At 43.1% G+C, this 15,828-nt stretch overlaps 1 protein-coding gene across 1 annotated transcript; it reads right to left on the bottom strand.

Moving 5' to 3' along the window:
- Window positions 1-1,576: 1,576 nt before the first annotated feature.
- On the bottom strand, window positions 1,577-15,187 carry ZRANB2 (zinc finger RANBP2-type containing 2). The gene is made up of 10 exons (XM_005151197.4): window positions 15,046-15,187; window positions 14,635-14,687; window positions 14,150-14,258; window positions 12,717-12,799; window positions 10,608-10,684; window positions 9,916-10,053; window positions 8,561-8,733; window positions 6,214-6,300; window positions 3,911-4,075; window positions 1,577-3,400 (listed from the first exon to the last, which is right to left on the bottom strand). The coding sequence occupies exons 1-10, from the start codon at window positions 15,099-15,101 to the stop codon at window positions 3,337-3,339; spliced, it is 1,005 nt and encodes a 334-aa protein (XP_005151254.1). The 5' UTR covers window positions 15,102-15,187; the 3' UTR covers window positions 1,577-3,336.
- Window positions 15,188-15,828: the final 641 nt, after the last annotated feature.

The following is a 15,828-nucleotide window of genomic DNA, read 5'->3' as shown; positions in this document are numbered from 1 at the left end:
GAGATGCTTATGGAGAATGAAGCTGCCAACCTCTCCACTGCCACCCTGTACCATCCTGTGAATTCCAAACACCACTGGCCAGCTCTTGATTGTCAAAGTATGCTTTCAAGAAGCTATTTCAATACCCGAATGAAAGACACCAGGTACAAAACACTATTAAAAGTTATCCAGCCCTACTTGGTAGGGATGGGGCTTGGAGCAACCTGCTCTAGGGGAAGGTGTCCCTGCCTGTGGTTGGAACTGGGTGAGCTTTCAGGTCTCTTCCCACCCAAATCATATGTGCTCTACATTGACAATCAGAAAGGTTTCAAGTCAGCATCTTCAGCAGTGGGAGTATTTTCCACTACTCTTTAAATAATGTTCAATGGTTCCCAGTGACAGCACCATTGAATCTGAAATGTTTTAAATGATAATCAATACAAGCCCATGATGCAACAAGTCACCCCCACCAGAACAAGGCACGGCCAGTGAGCAATGCCTAATGCACTGAAAAGGACAAAAATACTGCAGATTACTCAGTGTAACAGTTAACTGCAGGAGTTAAGTAAATTGAAGTTAGTGAAAAGTAAACTGAAGTTAGTAAATTTAAGTTAGTGGGAAGTAAGACCCAACACAGAGCCTATTTAATCTCTGGTTGTTCATCACAGTGGTTTCCATCACACAGCAGTGTAAAGGAGTTAGCGGAAATGAAGCAATCTTGGTTTAAAATGTTCCAACACTCACGTTTTAATGGTTTTTATCATTGACTGAAGAAAACTTACCCATCATGGAATTTTAAAGTTGCCCAATTTATATAAAATTAAAGGCCAGTGTTACCTCAAATCCCTTTCCAGTTTTCACTTCCTACAGAAGAACACTTGTGCAAACCCACCCTGACTATCCATGAATGTATTTTTTCTTAGAAAAGCACATTACCCTTAAACTTGACCTAATCTCTACTTCCTCCTCCATGCCAAACATCACTGATCTCTGATAAAGCTGCACACAAATACCAGTTTATTTCTGCAGGCAGCAATTGATCTGACTCCAGTGCTGAACACATTGAGGGCAAGGGAATAATTTCTAGTGAAATAGAAAAATATACTGCTAGGTCACTGGAGACCATTGTACCCCAACCCACAACAACTTTCCTCACAGTAACCCTACAGCTTTCTACTGCCTGAGCCACAGCCAGCTCTGTGCCTGAGCAAAGGTGAACCATATCGGTTCTGACCATATGGTTCTCACTTGCTGATAAAGTAACTGCAAAGAGGTATTTTGCATGCAGACAACCACAGCCACTGTGCCTTTGTCACTTAAAATGTCGAAATTAAAGTAATTTAAATATACCTCCTCTAAAAACAGCCTGAAAAGAAGATCTGGAAAAGAAAATGCCTTGAATTTCTTAACAGCTCATTTTAAACGTGCTGCTGTTTAAATCCTGAAGTATTTTCAGTACTTAAAGAACTGAAACAATCTGAAAATACATGATATATATGGCCAGAGGAGGATATGAACCACCCTTCTTGCACGGCAGTCACACCACCACATGTACACTGAAGGATTGCTTTACATTTCCAAAAGAGAGCACTCGCTGCACAGTTGACTCACAGGCTTTATTTACACTTGTCTACAGAATCATTTTGCCTTACATTTTATCTAAGCCAAATGAAACCATCACTTTCCTTTGTCTGGTAGCCTATTTGCTAAATGTAAAAACTTCCATCTTGTTAAGTACAGCAACAATTGTAATACAAAGCACAAGGAGAAAACCCAAAGGCTAACAACATCGCATCTAGCGGCTCCAATCTGTACAGTTTAGTAGTTGGACTGAAGTTGTCAGAGGCAGTTACAAGACTAACCTGCTCTTGTGCAACCTACACACACCTAGCACTGAAATTAGAAAATAAAGCATTAAAGAAGAAACTGCAGAGCACTCTTTCTTCTGCAAAAAAGAGATTATCAAAATATCTCTACACCAAAACCATTCTGCTTCTACATCAGTCCAAAAGAAGTGTCTTAACAAATAAAAAGAAAAGGAAGAATCTGGTTTTTAAATGTTGCTCCGTTTGCTTCTGTGCAGTTCATTCTAAAAAGCAGTGGTCAAAAAGGAGTTTGGAAGCTCTAGGACTCAAGTAAATGCAGATATATTGCTGTTTGCTTGCTTAAAAACAAAAACTTTCCTTAACATACTTACCTTGTGATGGCACTGACGATACTTAAACCTTGCTTAACCAAACGGAGCTCAAGGGAGACCAAGTCTTAATGTGATATTGCTATCCAAATAGATTCAATGAAGCATTTTAAGCCATAAATTTTGTTTAAGGGAAAAAGAATGACTGATGAAAAACACATTTAGGATGTCAGCACTTTCTACAGAGTTTATTAATTCTCACTTTTAAATATAAATAAAATTCAGATACCTTAAAAGTTTTAGTCAGCCCCAAATGAATTTTATAGACGGCCTGCAGAAGCTTCACTTGATTCCAAGAAGCTAGTTCCACATGCCTCCATCTCAAGAGTAGCTCCTAAAGTGATCTTTCTATAGGAGAGGATCGCTGCATTCAGGGTCCATGTGTGTGACACCACCACAGCCAGTACCCTCTGCAAAGGGCATGTTGCTGATGGCAGCAAATCATTCCTAGTGATAGGCACTGGCAGCTATGGGACACCAGCTTTGGAGAGGACAATGCCCAATATCTGAAACATCCTTGCTTGGAAGGAACAAGGTCTAATGTGCTCTCTACACATCTGCTGCTCTGGGTATTTAATGACTACTTTGCACTGAACAGAGCTAAAGAGAGGGGCATCCACCTGTACTTCAACACAGAAAACCAAACAATAACTAGAACTAAGTACTCACTACTGTCATCCAGTGGGTAAGCCCAGCCCTACAGCTACACTAATCTTGTGTGGTCCCATATGAACAAGCTCAGGAGCTGGATGCAGAAAGGTTATGGGTTCTTCTGCATTCCTCAGATACTTCTTGTAATTGTCACATGAAGAGCAAAATGGGGTTGGAACGTACCTGCTCTTACATGGAACAGAGCCAGGAATTGAGTGAGAGAGCCAGAAACTGAGCAACTGAGTCTTGAAAAATAATAATAACTCCCCTCTTTACTCAAGTAATAAATCCTCACACCTCCTGTGAGGAGTTTATGGCTTAAAATGCTACCTCACGTTTTGTTTCATGAACAAAGCTGCAGGTTTCCAGAAAGCAAGGACAGACATGCACCTCTACTAGCAGATTTAGCACTTCTGACCAAGTAAGACACCAACTTCTTAAAAATGTCTCATGCACTGACTGGAATTTGTTTTTCCTGGGTTTTTTGTTTTTTAAAGGTGAGCTTTAATACGTTATTTCTTTTTAGAACTTGTACGGGAACCAGAATGGGAAGATCCAGATGATGATCTGCGGCGTCTGCAAGATATAAATGGAGAAAGCATGCAAAGAAATGAGTTGAAGTTAATTTTAGCATCCACTGTGAGTAGTCTGTATCCTACAATAGCTGGAAGCAAAATGTATCTGACAGGGGCCTTATAAGGATATAGAAATAAATTTAAATCACTTTAAGGTCATGAAAATGAATTTAATGCTAGAAGTTTAATACTGAAAGTAGAATACAGCTTCTAAAGGCAATATTTACTTATGAAAGTAAATCACCAATGTATACATTAATGCTTTCACACACTGAAAGATGGTGACCCAGGTCTTTCTATGGAACATGCTTCTACCAGGAGGAAGTTTCATTGGGGAGAAGCAATTACAGAGGTTTTAATAAGAAGAGTAGGGGAAGTGAGAAAACTACTTTAAATATCAGAATAACTAATCAGATTCAACTCCTTCCCAGTGAATCTCAAGTCCTTCAGAAAAAATAAATAAAAATCACACATTTAACTACACCCATTCTTATTCTACATAAACCCAAACCTTTCGGGTGACCGTGATCTCGATCGTCTTTTTTTGCGATCACCAGATGAAGAAGATCGAGAACGACTTCGCTTCTTGCTTCTCTCGGGGGAGGAGGAAGAACGAGAGCTCGAGTAAGATCTCTTTCTTGGGGTGGAAGACCCCCTGTAGGACCTGGAGCTGGATCTTTATTGATTAAGAAATAAATGAGATTTAATTCTGGTATAATATAGAGAAAACAAAGAAAGAAAGAACATAAAGAGACAGTTTTCACACTCACTACTCTAGCCACATCAGGGCTTTGTCAAATAAACATGTGGGTGCTGTAATACTTACTCCTGAGTTATCTGCCACTAAACACTTCAAAAGCCAAAGTAGTATTCTTAATAAATTTTCCTAGTGTTTTTTTGCTATAAAGACCACCAATAGGTTGGAAACCTCTTTCCAGCATTCACCAGAATGATGCATGTGGATAAAGAGGGGATGTCAGACTGAGGTAGGAAGTAGCCTGTGTAAGGACCTTCCTCAGTACTTAAACTCAAATCAAAGTGGTTTGAAAACCACTGAAGTGATGCTGATTTAACAGTGATTCACCTCATATTAAGAGGTTTGTAATGTTCATCTTAGTAGAATAGTAAGAACCCTCTGAAGAGGTATCTACAAATATCACAATAATTTGTGTAGAAAGTAAGACTTTTCACAACCGAAAGATTTTAAAAACCTCTTACAATACAGTCATTTTGGCATTAAAAAACCCCGGTAAATGACCAGCTTCACTTCTAAACACACAAAAAATCACTCTTGTTATCTAAAAGAATTAAACAAGGAAAAGAAACCCACCTGTGGAAAAAGTGATAGAGCTGCAAAGTCCTAAGTTCTAATTCCAAATTTACATCAAAACACCTGAGTCTTTTTTTTCAGTAAGATGGATAAAACATTTTAAAAGCCCCAACAACACAGTGTATGTGGTTGGTAAAATATTTCCACTATAAATCATAATAGTAGGGCAATCCCATTTCCACAAGCTCACACTGTGAGCACACTTGGTGGGTGCTGCACGGAGTCCCGGCAGCACCCATGGGGGCACAGCCACTCCTTTTGCTCCTCCTAGAAGCACAGACTCCATCTCACGCTGACCCTCACATAACCCTCAGCATGTTCTCCCACCAAAGGGTGCTGGCACCATCTGTGACTGGTCTTCCTGGCACAAAACTTCCTTGTTTACAGTTTTAAGATTCTCTGCACAGGTGGAGGTGGGACAGCTCCTCATGCAAGTCCTGCCAACAGGATGCCTGTGCAAGGACACCTCAAGGAAGTTCTGTGCTTTGTCACTCTTTTCCACACAAGTCAGTAACTGCAGTGAGCTCAAGCTCTTGTAGGCTTCTCATGTGATTTACTAACAACACATTGATTCACTAACTTTTATATCCCACATTATTAAGATAATGACAGCACTACCTAGTTGAAGTTGGATACACAGAATCCTACACTGGTTTGCGTTTGGGTTGTGTTAGAAGGGAGCTTAAATCTCATCCAGTTCCAACCCCTGCCATGGGTAGGGACAACTTGCACTGGAGCAGCTTGCTCCAAGCCCCTGTGTCCAACCTGGCCTTGAACACTGCCAGGGATGGGGCAGCCACAGCTTCTCTGGGCACCCTGTGCCAGCGCCTCAGCACCCTCCCAGGGAAGAGCTTCTGCCTAAGAGCTCAGCTCAGTCTCCCCTGTTCTGGCAGGTTCAAGCCATTCCCCTTGTCCTGTCCCTACAGGCCATTGTCCCAAGCCCCTCTCCAGCTTTCCTGCAGCCCCTTTAGGCACTAGAGCTTAAGAAGCCTTCTCTTCTCCAGGCTCCAGAGCAGAGCTGCTGCAACCCTCACAGTGTCTCTGTGGCCTCCTCTGGACTCACTCAAGCAGTTAAATAAGTTAAAATATACATTAAGAAATTTCTCACTAAACACAAACCCAGAACTATACTGTATTTTCTAACGTCCTTCCACATCAAGTAGCCAAAGTAGAAAGAGTCAAACTAGCAGAAAATGCTGAAGCAGGTGAACATGCATTCAAATCCTTCTTCCTTCCAAGTGATGATCTCTGGCATTCACTCACCTAGCTTAGATTCAACTTAATCTCTTCAACCAAAATCTGATATTCTCAAGAAACACATGTGTAGTGGGAAGCACCTCATGCAGACACCCCAAGGGTTCTGACTTCCAAGATACAAGATAGTGAATGTGCTCTGACCAGCATAATTTTACGATGAAATCAACAAGTGGTTGGTTCTTCTGCCCTTTTTTCTCTCTGCAAGGAGAGAGTTCTACCTCATTCACCTTGATTTCGACCCACGAGATCTAGAGTGCTCCCTGGAACTGGAACGAGATCTTGATCTGGAACTGGAAGAACTTCTTGAATGGGACCTGAAACAACATGGAAGATTTTTTTTCCCCATGTCTGACTTGTATTTAGCAGAAAAACTGCTTTTGTCAGCAGCAGAGACAACGCTGCATTGAGACAGTTTGGCCTAGAGTCACTAAAGCAGTGACAATCTCCTCCTGCTCCCCCGGTATCACCACAGCACATTGTGAAACAGAAACTTTAACATAGTAAGATGGTGCAATTAAATTACAAAGTCAGCTTTTAGCTTACGTTTCCTAAAACAAAGCACAAACATTAAACAGAATTGCAGTTATTGGGCAAATGAAACAACTGCCCATCTATTAACTATTTCATGAAACCAATGCCTTGACTTCTAACAACATTTAAAACCAATGCCTTAACCCGCAGCCCACCATTCCTCTGACCAGCAGAGCACGGCAGAGCATCAGGACTAGCTAGCCCGCATCTCCCCACATCAGTTCTCACAAGCATTTTGAAGCAGTTTCAAGTTCTCATCAAGATTTCCCCCTGCATTAACAATCAGCAGTAGTTAATTCTGGGTTCAAGTACAGACATCTCCAACACCCCTTGCAACTTGTCAAAATTACTTCCCATTTTTTCATGTAGATGGATCTTCTTTAACGCACAATCCATAAGAGAGATGTAAAAACAGTAGTGGACTTGCATTGACATTGTAAAAAGAAGGTATTGCAATCAGACTGTAATAATCTTTAGGGAAAAATCTATTATACATGCTGTCAATCTCCCTATTAATATTGTTACCACGTCTTTTTCATTTTCCTGTAAAACAGAAGCAGTATGAGCACATGCTAACTAGAAAATATATTTAAACCTTTTTAAAATACACAAAGAAGTGTCCACAAATGGCAGCTGACATTTCCAACTACTTATCTGTAGCTAGAAGCAAAAAGTTCAACAGGAAGTTAAATGATCCCTAGCAAATACCAGTTATTTCAGTTAACATTTGTGAATCAATGAGTAAACTCATGGCCAGATGAAGCTCTGTCTCCTTTGACCTTCCCATCCCTACACCCAAGAACTGCCCTCAAATGCAGCTCACACTGGGTCCATGCTGTCCTCAAACAGGACAGTATACCCACTTTCTCATGGATCTTGCCCCACACCTTCCTTTGCAGAGGTGTCCCTGCCCATGGCAGGGGGTTGGAACCAGATGATCTCAAGGTCCTTCCCAACCCAAACTATTCTATAATGATTCCATGATGATTCTGTGATGAAACTGCTGACAGTGGCCAGCTTCATCACTCTCATTCAGGCTGCTCCTCCTCAGAGCTACATGACATTTGAAGAATGTGGTGTCTCACAGTATAGACTACGAAGAGCTTAATTTGTCATAGAAGCAGCAGAATAGAAAAAAGCATGACAACAATGGTCGGGGAAAGACAACAGAGACAGTGGCCAACACCTGGTTAGTCTGAGGAGCTAAAGAATTTGGGAAATGGCCACCATAGGGAGAGCAGAGAGGTGCAGCTACAGAGCTAAGAAGGTCAGAAGAAACTTGAACTTTATGTGCATGAACTTTGTATATAATCCTATATTGATTTGGGGTCTTAAACCTACCAGTATCATCCTTGCATTAGTTGTAAGGCAGCTAAAAGCTACAATATGATTTACATCACCCAATTGCACAAGATTTATTGAACTGTTCATATATTACTGAATTAAAAATATTATAATGCAAGATCTTCAATCTGCCCCATATGCTTTTGTAGTGGTCCCATGCCCAATATTAACCTTCAGTGTTCTTCTGACAGTGCTGCCACTATACTTAAAGCTCTATCTCCTGCCAAGTTCAAGTTTCTTCTTGTTATTTCCAGGCTATTTTCCATTCTGTCCTTTCCCTGAATCTGCCTGGACTGCATCATCACTGCCCTCTTCTGCCTCCTCCCACTCTAACCACAGCATCCTCTGCCTCTGTTAAACAGCTCAACACTGCTAAAAAACAAAGTTCACCCATTGACTCACAAAAGGCCAACAAGCCTACAAATAAAATTGAAAATAAGTTACATTTTCATGTATTTGCAGGATTCAATTGAAATATCAACTTAAATTTGCTAAAACAAGCAGCAGGACACAGGACACCTCTGTCATGAGAAGCCACAGAAGGTCAGAAGAGAACATTATCTACCTGTGTAAATTCTGAACATGAAATTATTAACATTATTAAACTAAAATTGTAAGGCAATCAAGAAAAAAAAAGTAAAAAAAGAAGTTAGATACTGACATTTTGCCTGGCGTTACCCTTGACCTGTACCCGTTTACCTGGACCTAGACCTTGAGCTTGAATGAGAGGATGAGCGTGATGAAGATCGTGAGTGGGAAGACCGAGACTTAGAGCGACTGCGTCTATTGGATTTCTTTTTCTTATTAGTGTCCTCTTCCTCACTGGCATCAAGATTATATTTTGAGAGGTCAGCATCATCTTCATCCTCATCCTGAAAAAATGCAGATACACAAAAATACTTCAACACGTGGACTGTTTTTTCCAGTTAGTGTTTTTTGTCCATTCTGGGGTTCATTTTGTGGCTCTCAACCTCTGAAATACTGTTGGTAGTGCATGTTCTCAGATCCAAATATTTTAAGAGTAAGGAGTGACTGAAAATAATTATTTCAAAGAAAACTAATATAAAGCCTGGAAAAACCCCATCTGAAGTCCCATTTCTGTTATTTAATGAAGCTAATGAGAGCACAGACATTCATTTTACCAGTTACTTTAACTGAGTGCCTGGAAGAATCTGCAGATACAAAATGTAGAACCAAAGCACAGTTCTGCAAACACATGTGTCATGGGCAGGATCTGGTGACTGCTGTGTAAATAAACACATACACAGGTCTCTGCAGGACTACTGTGCAGAGATGTGGACAATCCACTATGTGATCATGTATTTCTGAAAAGATGAAAAAACTCACTTTATTCCATTTATAAAATAGAAATTGGAAGAGAAGGCTGTGTGGAGACCTCATAGCAGCCTTCCAGTATCTGAAGGGGGCCTACAGGGATGCTGGAGAGGGACTCTTCATTAGGGACTGTAGTGACAGGACAAGGGGTAATGGGTTCAAACTTAAACAGCAGAGGTTTAGACTGGATATAAGGAAGAAATTCTTTACTGTGAGGGTGGTGAGGCACTGGAATGGGTTGCCCAGGGAGGTTGTGAATGCTCCATCCCTGGCAGTGTTCAAGGCCAGGTTGGATGAAGCCTTGGGTGATATGGTTTAGTGTGAGGTGTCCCTGCCCATGGCAGGGGGGTTGGAACTGAATGATCTTCAGGTCCTTTCCAACCCTAAGTATTCTATGATTCTATGGTTTTAAAAGGCTAAGACTAAAACTCAACAATATTCTCTTTATATGGTGTCCATAAACAAAGGTTCCAAACACGGATCTCGGAACTACTGATTCTGATGTCAGGCAAGTTTTAAAATCATGTGTCTGTGAGTGCAGGTATTTAGAACAAAACAGCTTGTGCACATTACTTCATAGATGCTGTAGCACTATTATTCAATAGCTGCTCCTCCACATTGCTCTAAAGGCAGCTAAAGTACAAACCAAACCCTACCCAATACTACTACACAGCACTATAGTAATGATTAAAGAATGATAAAAACTCCAAATATGTTACCTCATCCAACTTATATTTGGAGAGATCTTCATCCTCATCCTCCTCATCTTCCCCTTCAGACTCCTTATCTTCTACTTCCTTCAGGATAGATGCAGGACCAACTGGCTTCCCTCTGTATTTTTTCTTTTTGCGCCCAAACTAAGAAATGTTATATTATTAGAATATGATAGAATCAAAAGTAATTTAAATTAAAACAGTATTTTTTTTATAAGTACACATCAATTTCAAACAAGATGTTGCTCAAAGGGAAAGAGAAGTACCATAAAACATCAGTTAGCAACATTTCTGAAGAGATGCTTGTCTTGGGTACAGTTAGTGCCTGAAGACAAGCTGGATGGAAATCTGAATTTAACAAGAGCATTTTATATTTGTGTCTATGGGTTATCTTTATCAAACAACATTGAGAATCTGGCTGAAAGCAACACCCATGACCCTAGAGCCACCTCTTGAAGAAGTTTAACAAGCTCAGCTCGTACCAGTTTCATTTTATTTTTTTTGCTTTCTACCCACAAAAGACAAAACAGATATATTCAATTTCAGTTCAAAACTCACACTTGAGCATTTGGCAGGGAGCTGTATCACAACATATTCTTGATCAGCACTCTTCTAAGGAAACTAAATGCAAACATATCCTAAACACACACATCACACAGTATCTCTGCCTCCAGAGCAGCACACGCACCCAATCTTACCTCATCGTACTCCCCGTCTGATTCCTCACGTTCTATATATTCAACATTCTCTCGTTCATTAAATCCTCCTCCGTATCCTTGAAAAAGGGGGAAAACAAGCCAAATCTCTTAATCTGCACCAAATTCAGCTACAAGAAGCACAAAGTTTATTCTAAACCTTCAGAGGCTCAGGAAGCCTTCAGTGGTTTATAAATATGTGCCCCAAGAACATAATAGGATCTCAAGAGGAACATGAACTGTTCTTACACACATTTATTAAACAGAAACCTAATTGAGCAAATGGATTAAGACACAAACAACACAGAAGCAAGAGAGCTTAAAGGGGTGGGAAAAAAGAAACCATAAAAGAAATGTCAGGATTACAGCTGTGCTTCCCAGAAGAGGTCTGGTGGGGCTGTGGTGCCTGACAGCTGCCCTGTGTGGATGCACACAGGCATGTCCCCAAGGGGCTAGAACAAAGGCTACTGTACTCCAAGACTGAAATCCCACCTTAGGGAGCAGCCAACTCAGGAAAGCAGTGAATGAAACACAAGGTGGGGACACGCTGCTCAGCTGCTTTCCTTGGCCTCAGCCAGGTCCCACATGCATGCAGCCCCCGGGATATCACAATTCTTTTGGACATACACTCAGATATAGCTCCTCAGGGAGCCACAGCAGTGAAAGGATCCTGCAGTCGCATGGAACTGTACGAGTGCCAAGATTTGCCTTAGGAAGCTCTCTGTTCCTTTGTCTAAGGTGAGAAGAACACCTGAAGGGATCGTTTTTGTTTCAGCTGCCTCTGTAACTGACCCCAAGTGTATGCAACGTGCTGGGTGTCTTGCACGTGACTGGCAATGTCTAAGAGACACCAGAATGTGGAACAATAGTAAAAATATTCAATTATATGAAATACATTAAATCCAATTAAACTATTCTTCTTTAATATTCTTTCAATATTAGATATGGGTATTAAAAATATTCTTTTGAATTATAACCTGTGTGCTCTTCTCCATGCTTCTTTTTTATATATAGATTCATAAAATAGCTAGGGCTGGAAAGGACCTTGAGATCATCTAGTTCTGACCCCCCTGCCATGGGCAGGGACACCACACACAAAACCATGCCACCCAAGCTAAACAATGTCAGCCAAGTGCATATGCATTATTGTCACACCCCCATGCATTAACTTCTCAGTCTGATCCCATTTGCAGTGGCAGCAATACAAATGCAGGACTGCAGTGTAAGGAGAAACTCGGGTCTAGTTACCACTGGGCTCATTATTAATGCAGGAGGAACTTAAAACGTGTCCAAGCATGACCAAACCTAAACCTCATTAAGAGGTGACAGTCTGACCTACACAACCTTCAAACCCTGTTTGTGGGACTGCTGAGGCCTCTGGCAATGAACATTGTGCATGCACTGGGTCTTCTGTAGTTGAATGCAGATTGTATTACTCCCTTCAAACATCTCAGTAACAAAATCAAATACAGGGGCAATTTAATCTGTTGACTTTCCATATGAAACAACCATATAGTTAACACACCACTAAAAGCAATCAAGTTCAAGAACCTACTTATAAGTCCAAGACTTATTTACATATGGAAATTCACCCAACCTTCATACAATCACAGACTGGTTTCTCTTGGAATGGAGCTTAAAGCTCCTCCAGCTCCAACCCCTGCTATGGGCAGGGACCCCTTCCACTGGAGCAGCTTGCTCCAAGCCCCTGTGTCCAACCTGGCCTTGAACACTGCCAGGGATGGGGCAGCCACAGCTTCTCTGGGCACCCTGTGCCAGCGCCTCAGCACCCTCACAGGGAAGAGCTTCTGCCTAAGAGCTCAGCTCAGTCTCCCCTGTTCTGGCAGGTTCAAGCCATTCCCCTTGGCCTGTCCCTACAGGCCCTTGTTCCAAACCTCTCTCCAGCTTTCCTGCAGCCCCTTTAGGCACTGGAGCTGCTCTAAAGTCTTCCCTTAAGAAGCCTTCTCTTCTCCAGGCTGAACCAGGACAGCTCTCTCAGCCTGCTAACTTTGCTGGTTCTGCTGTGAAAACACTACCTTTAATTAAATCACACTGCAATTTATAAAAGGAAGTCCTCTTACAGCAACTTCTGTAAAACCACACATATCTTACCTGTCCTTTCCTCCAATTTTGCGTACTTTGGAGTATTACACATATTGCATTCTGATCTTCTGGCCCAGTTCACGTTACCACATCTTCAGAGGCAAAAAGAATGAAACAAAAATAAGAAACATTTTATTTCAAATCAAAAAGCTTAAATGCTGAGGCAACACTTAGACTAAATCATAGAATCAGAGAGTGGTTTGTGTCAGAAGGGACCTTAAAGCTCATCCAGCTCCAACCCCTGCCACAGAGACACCTTCCACTAGAGCAGCTTGCTCGAAGCCCCATCCAACGTGGCCTTCAAAATGAGCAATATTACAGAAACGTATTTGTCAAGTTTTAGCAGTGATCTGGTAAATCTCCATGGCAACAGTGCTCATAACCTAACTGCTTGAGAGAGTCTCTGGGTATTTCACTAGAATGAGAATGATGGGAAGGTGATCATACTGGACAAGTGAAGGAGAAAGAAAAGGCACATGGACAAGTTTAAAGGGGTAACTGCACAAAAAGCGTTAAGATCCCTCAATGCTCTCCACTAGTGGCATTCACGGTTCAGAGGGGTTAATAAAGAAGGTACCATGGGTATAATGCTTATGAGAAGCCATCATCCCTCACCGTTGCAGTTATCTGCTTCTGCAACTGCATTCCTACCTTATGACCTCCTAGAAGGCCACTCAGGCTTCATCCACTTGTAGTGCTACCCTCAAGACACTGCTCAGCCCCAGAGAGAAGAGGAGGTAAGACCCAACGTAACTATAAACTTGGAGGGACACAGCAATCCTGAAGGCATCAAGCAGATCCCCTCAGATACTGGGGTCCACAGCATTGCCCAGGGAACGTGCTGCTGCAGAACAGTGCCACTGGAAATCCATCAGACTGAAAATAGCTGAATGCCAACAGGAAAAAGGAACAGAATTCCAGGTTTCACTGCTCAGGCAGCTCAAACAGCAAAGCCTGAAATTCTTCAAGTGCTCCTTTCAAAATTCCAAGTATTTTATTAAAACAGACCTTTTCTATATTGAGATCTTTATATTCCCAACTGATACCTTGGAGAAACATCTGAGGATTTAACCATGGGCTAAAATTGACTCATTATGTGTTTAGTGAATGTTAACAACAAAATATCACGCTGCAGTGTGGTGTTACTTCCATCCACACGTATCTTCCGAACTTGAGAAGTGTCCAGCTTATCAGAGAAACACATGAACTTTTACCTACCTATCTTGATCATTTTTAACCTTTTCCCAGCCATGTTAAATAAGCTACTCTCCAGCAAGCAAAATTGAATGCCAGCCTCACATCAGAACACTATGAGTGGAACCTGTGTGAGCTTTGACCATTCTTCCTCAACTGTACAAATGTACAGTGACAGAATTAAGAACCAGGCTGTTTGAGGTGTTGTGTGGTGCTACAAGAACACTCTGCACTGTCAGAGGCCGTACGTTTTACACTGCCAGTCGTTAGCACTGAAGAGCCCACGACTCTTTTCAGCAAGTGTCTTCCCTATTTCAGTCCCTCCAGCTTTCATCATTTTGGCTTCTGTTGTTTTTTCTGGAAAAGAAAAACAAAGACACAAAGAACAAACAGCTCTCAAACACCTTGCTTCATGAATATATTATTTTTAAATAGATTTAATATTGTTTGGCAGAAAGAGATGAGAAGAACAAGACCACAGAATCCCATTCTGGTTTGTCTTGGAAGGCAGCTTCAAGCTCATTCAGCTGTAAGCCCTGCCATGGGCAGGGACCCCTTCCACTGGAGCAGCTTGCTCCAAGCCCCTGTGTCCAACCTGGCCTTCAACACTGCCAGGGATGGGGCAGCCACAGCTTCTCTGGGCACCCTGTGCCAGCGCCTCAGCACCCTCACAGGGAAGAGTTTCTGCCTAAGAGCTCAGCTCAGTCTCCCATCTGGCAGCGCAGACACTCACCTCTTCCACATCTATTACAGTTGGTTCTTCTCGCAAAGTTTACATTCCCGCACCTGAAAACAGAAGCAGAGCGAGAATGAAAAAGCTGCTTAACGCTGGAAAATGCATTCGCGCGAGACTTAAAAGAAAACCACCTTTATATTTCAAGCTGAATTGGTTCCAGATCGGAACACGAAGTTTCCCAGGCCCTGCGCGGCCCCGTGACGCCGGAGCTGTGGAGCTCTGCACGGGGGAAAACTGACCCGGACCGCCCCAGGCCGGGGGTAGGGGCAGCTCCCCGGGACCCGGCGGCCGCTGCTCCCCGGGCCGGCGCTGCCCCGCTGGCGGGCGCTGTGCTGCGCCCTGTGGTGCGCCCGGAGCCGCCGGCCCCCGCGGCGAGCGCTGCCCATGTCCCGCCCCATCCCCGCTCACTTCTTGTCGGGGCAGATCCAGTCCCCGTCGCTCACGCGGAAATTCTTGGTCGACATCTTAGGCCCCACCGAGCCGAGCGCTCAGCACCGCGCCAGAGGACCGGGGCCCTGCGCGGGCCGGGCTGCCCAGCGCGCCTGCGCCCTGCTGCCGCCCGCCCGGATTCTGCTCAGGCAGCAGCTCGGGCGCCTCAGCGCGGCCAGCAGAAAGAGCGCGCCCCCGAGCGGGACGGAGGGCTGTCCTCGGAGGTGCGCATGCGCAGTGCGCTCGGCCGCCGTGGCGGGGCTGCGCTGAGGGGAGCGGGGTGGCTCGGAGCTGGCAGTCGCTCTGTGAGCTGGGGAGCCGGCCCCGCCGAGCCGGGAGGCCTCTGGCAGCCCGAAAGTGTGAAAATCAACACTATGGAACATCCTTAATCATGGCGGATAATTTGTCACCCCAAAGTCCCAGCCGGGACAGAAGTGCCCGAGTTCCTGCATGTACACCTTCGCTAGAAGAAAATACATCAGCTGCCAATGTATAATGCAAGATGAATGAAATAAGGCTTCATTTTCAGAGAAGAGAGCACACAACGTTCAGACTGGTTTCTCAGTGTGATTGCACTGATGAAGTTGCCACATGAACATAAAAGTGCTTTAAACATGAATAAGACTAATGTTAGAGTATTCAAGAAAATCCATTGTTTTAAAGATGGGTTTTACTATGGTGAAAAGACCATCCTGTGGTCTGGGGGGGGGGGGGGGTTCACTTCAGCACATGCTTCCATGTCCAGTGTGTGACTGCTCAGTC

This window comes from Melopsittacus undulatus, chromosome 6 (assembly GCF_012275295.1).
Source record: "Melopsittacus undulatus isolate bMelUnd1 chromosome 6, bMelUnd1.mat.Z, whole genome shotgun sequence".
NCBI lineage: Eukaryota > Metazoa > Chordata > Aves > Psittaciformes > Psittaculidae > Melopsittacus > Melopsittacus undulatus.
The sequence above is the reverse complement of the archived record's forward strand: the minus strand, read 5'-3'. Positions and strand labels throughout refer to the sequence as shown.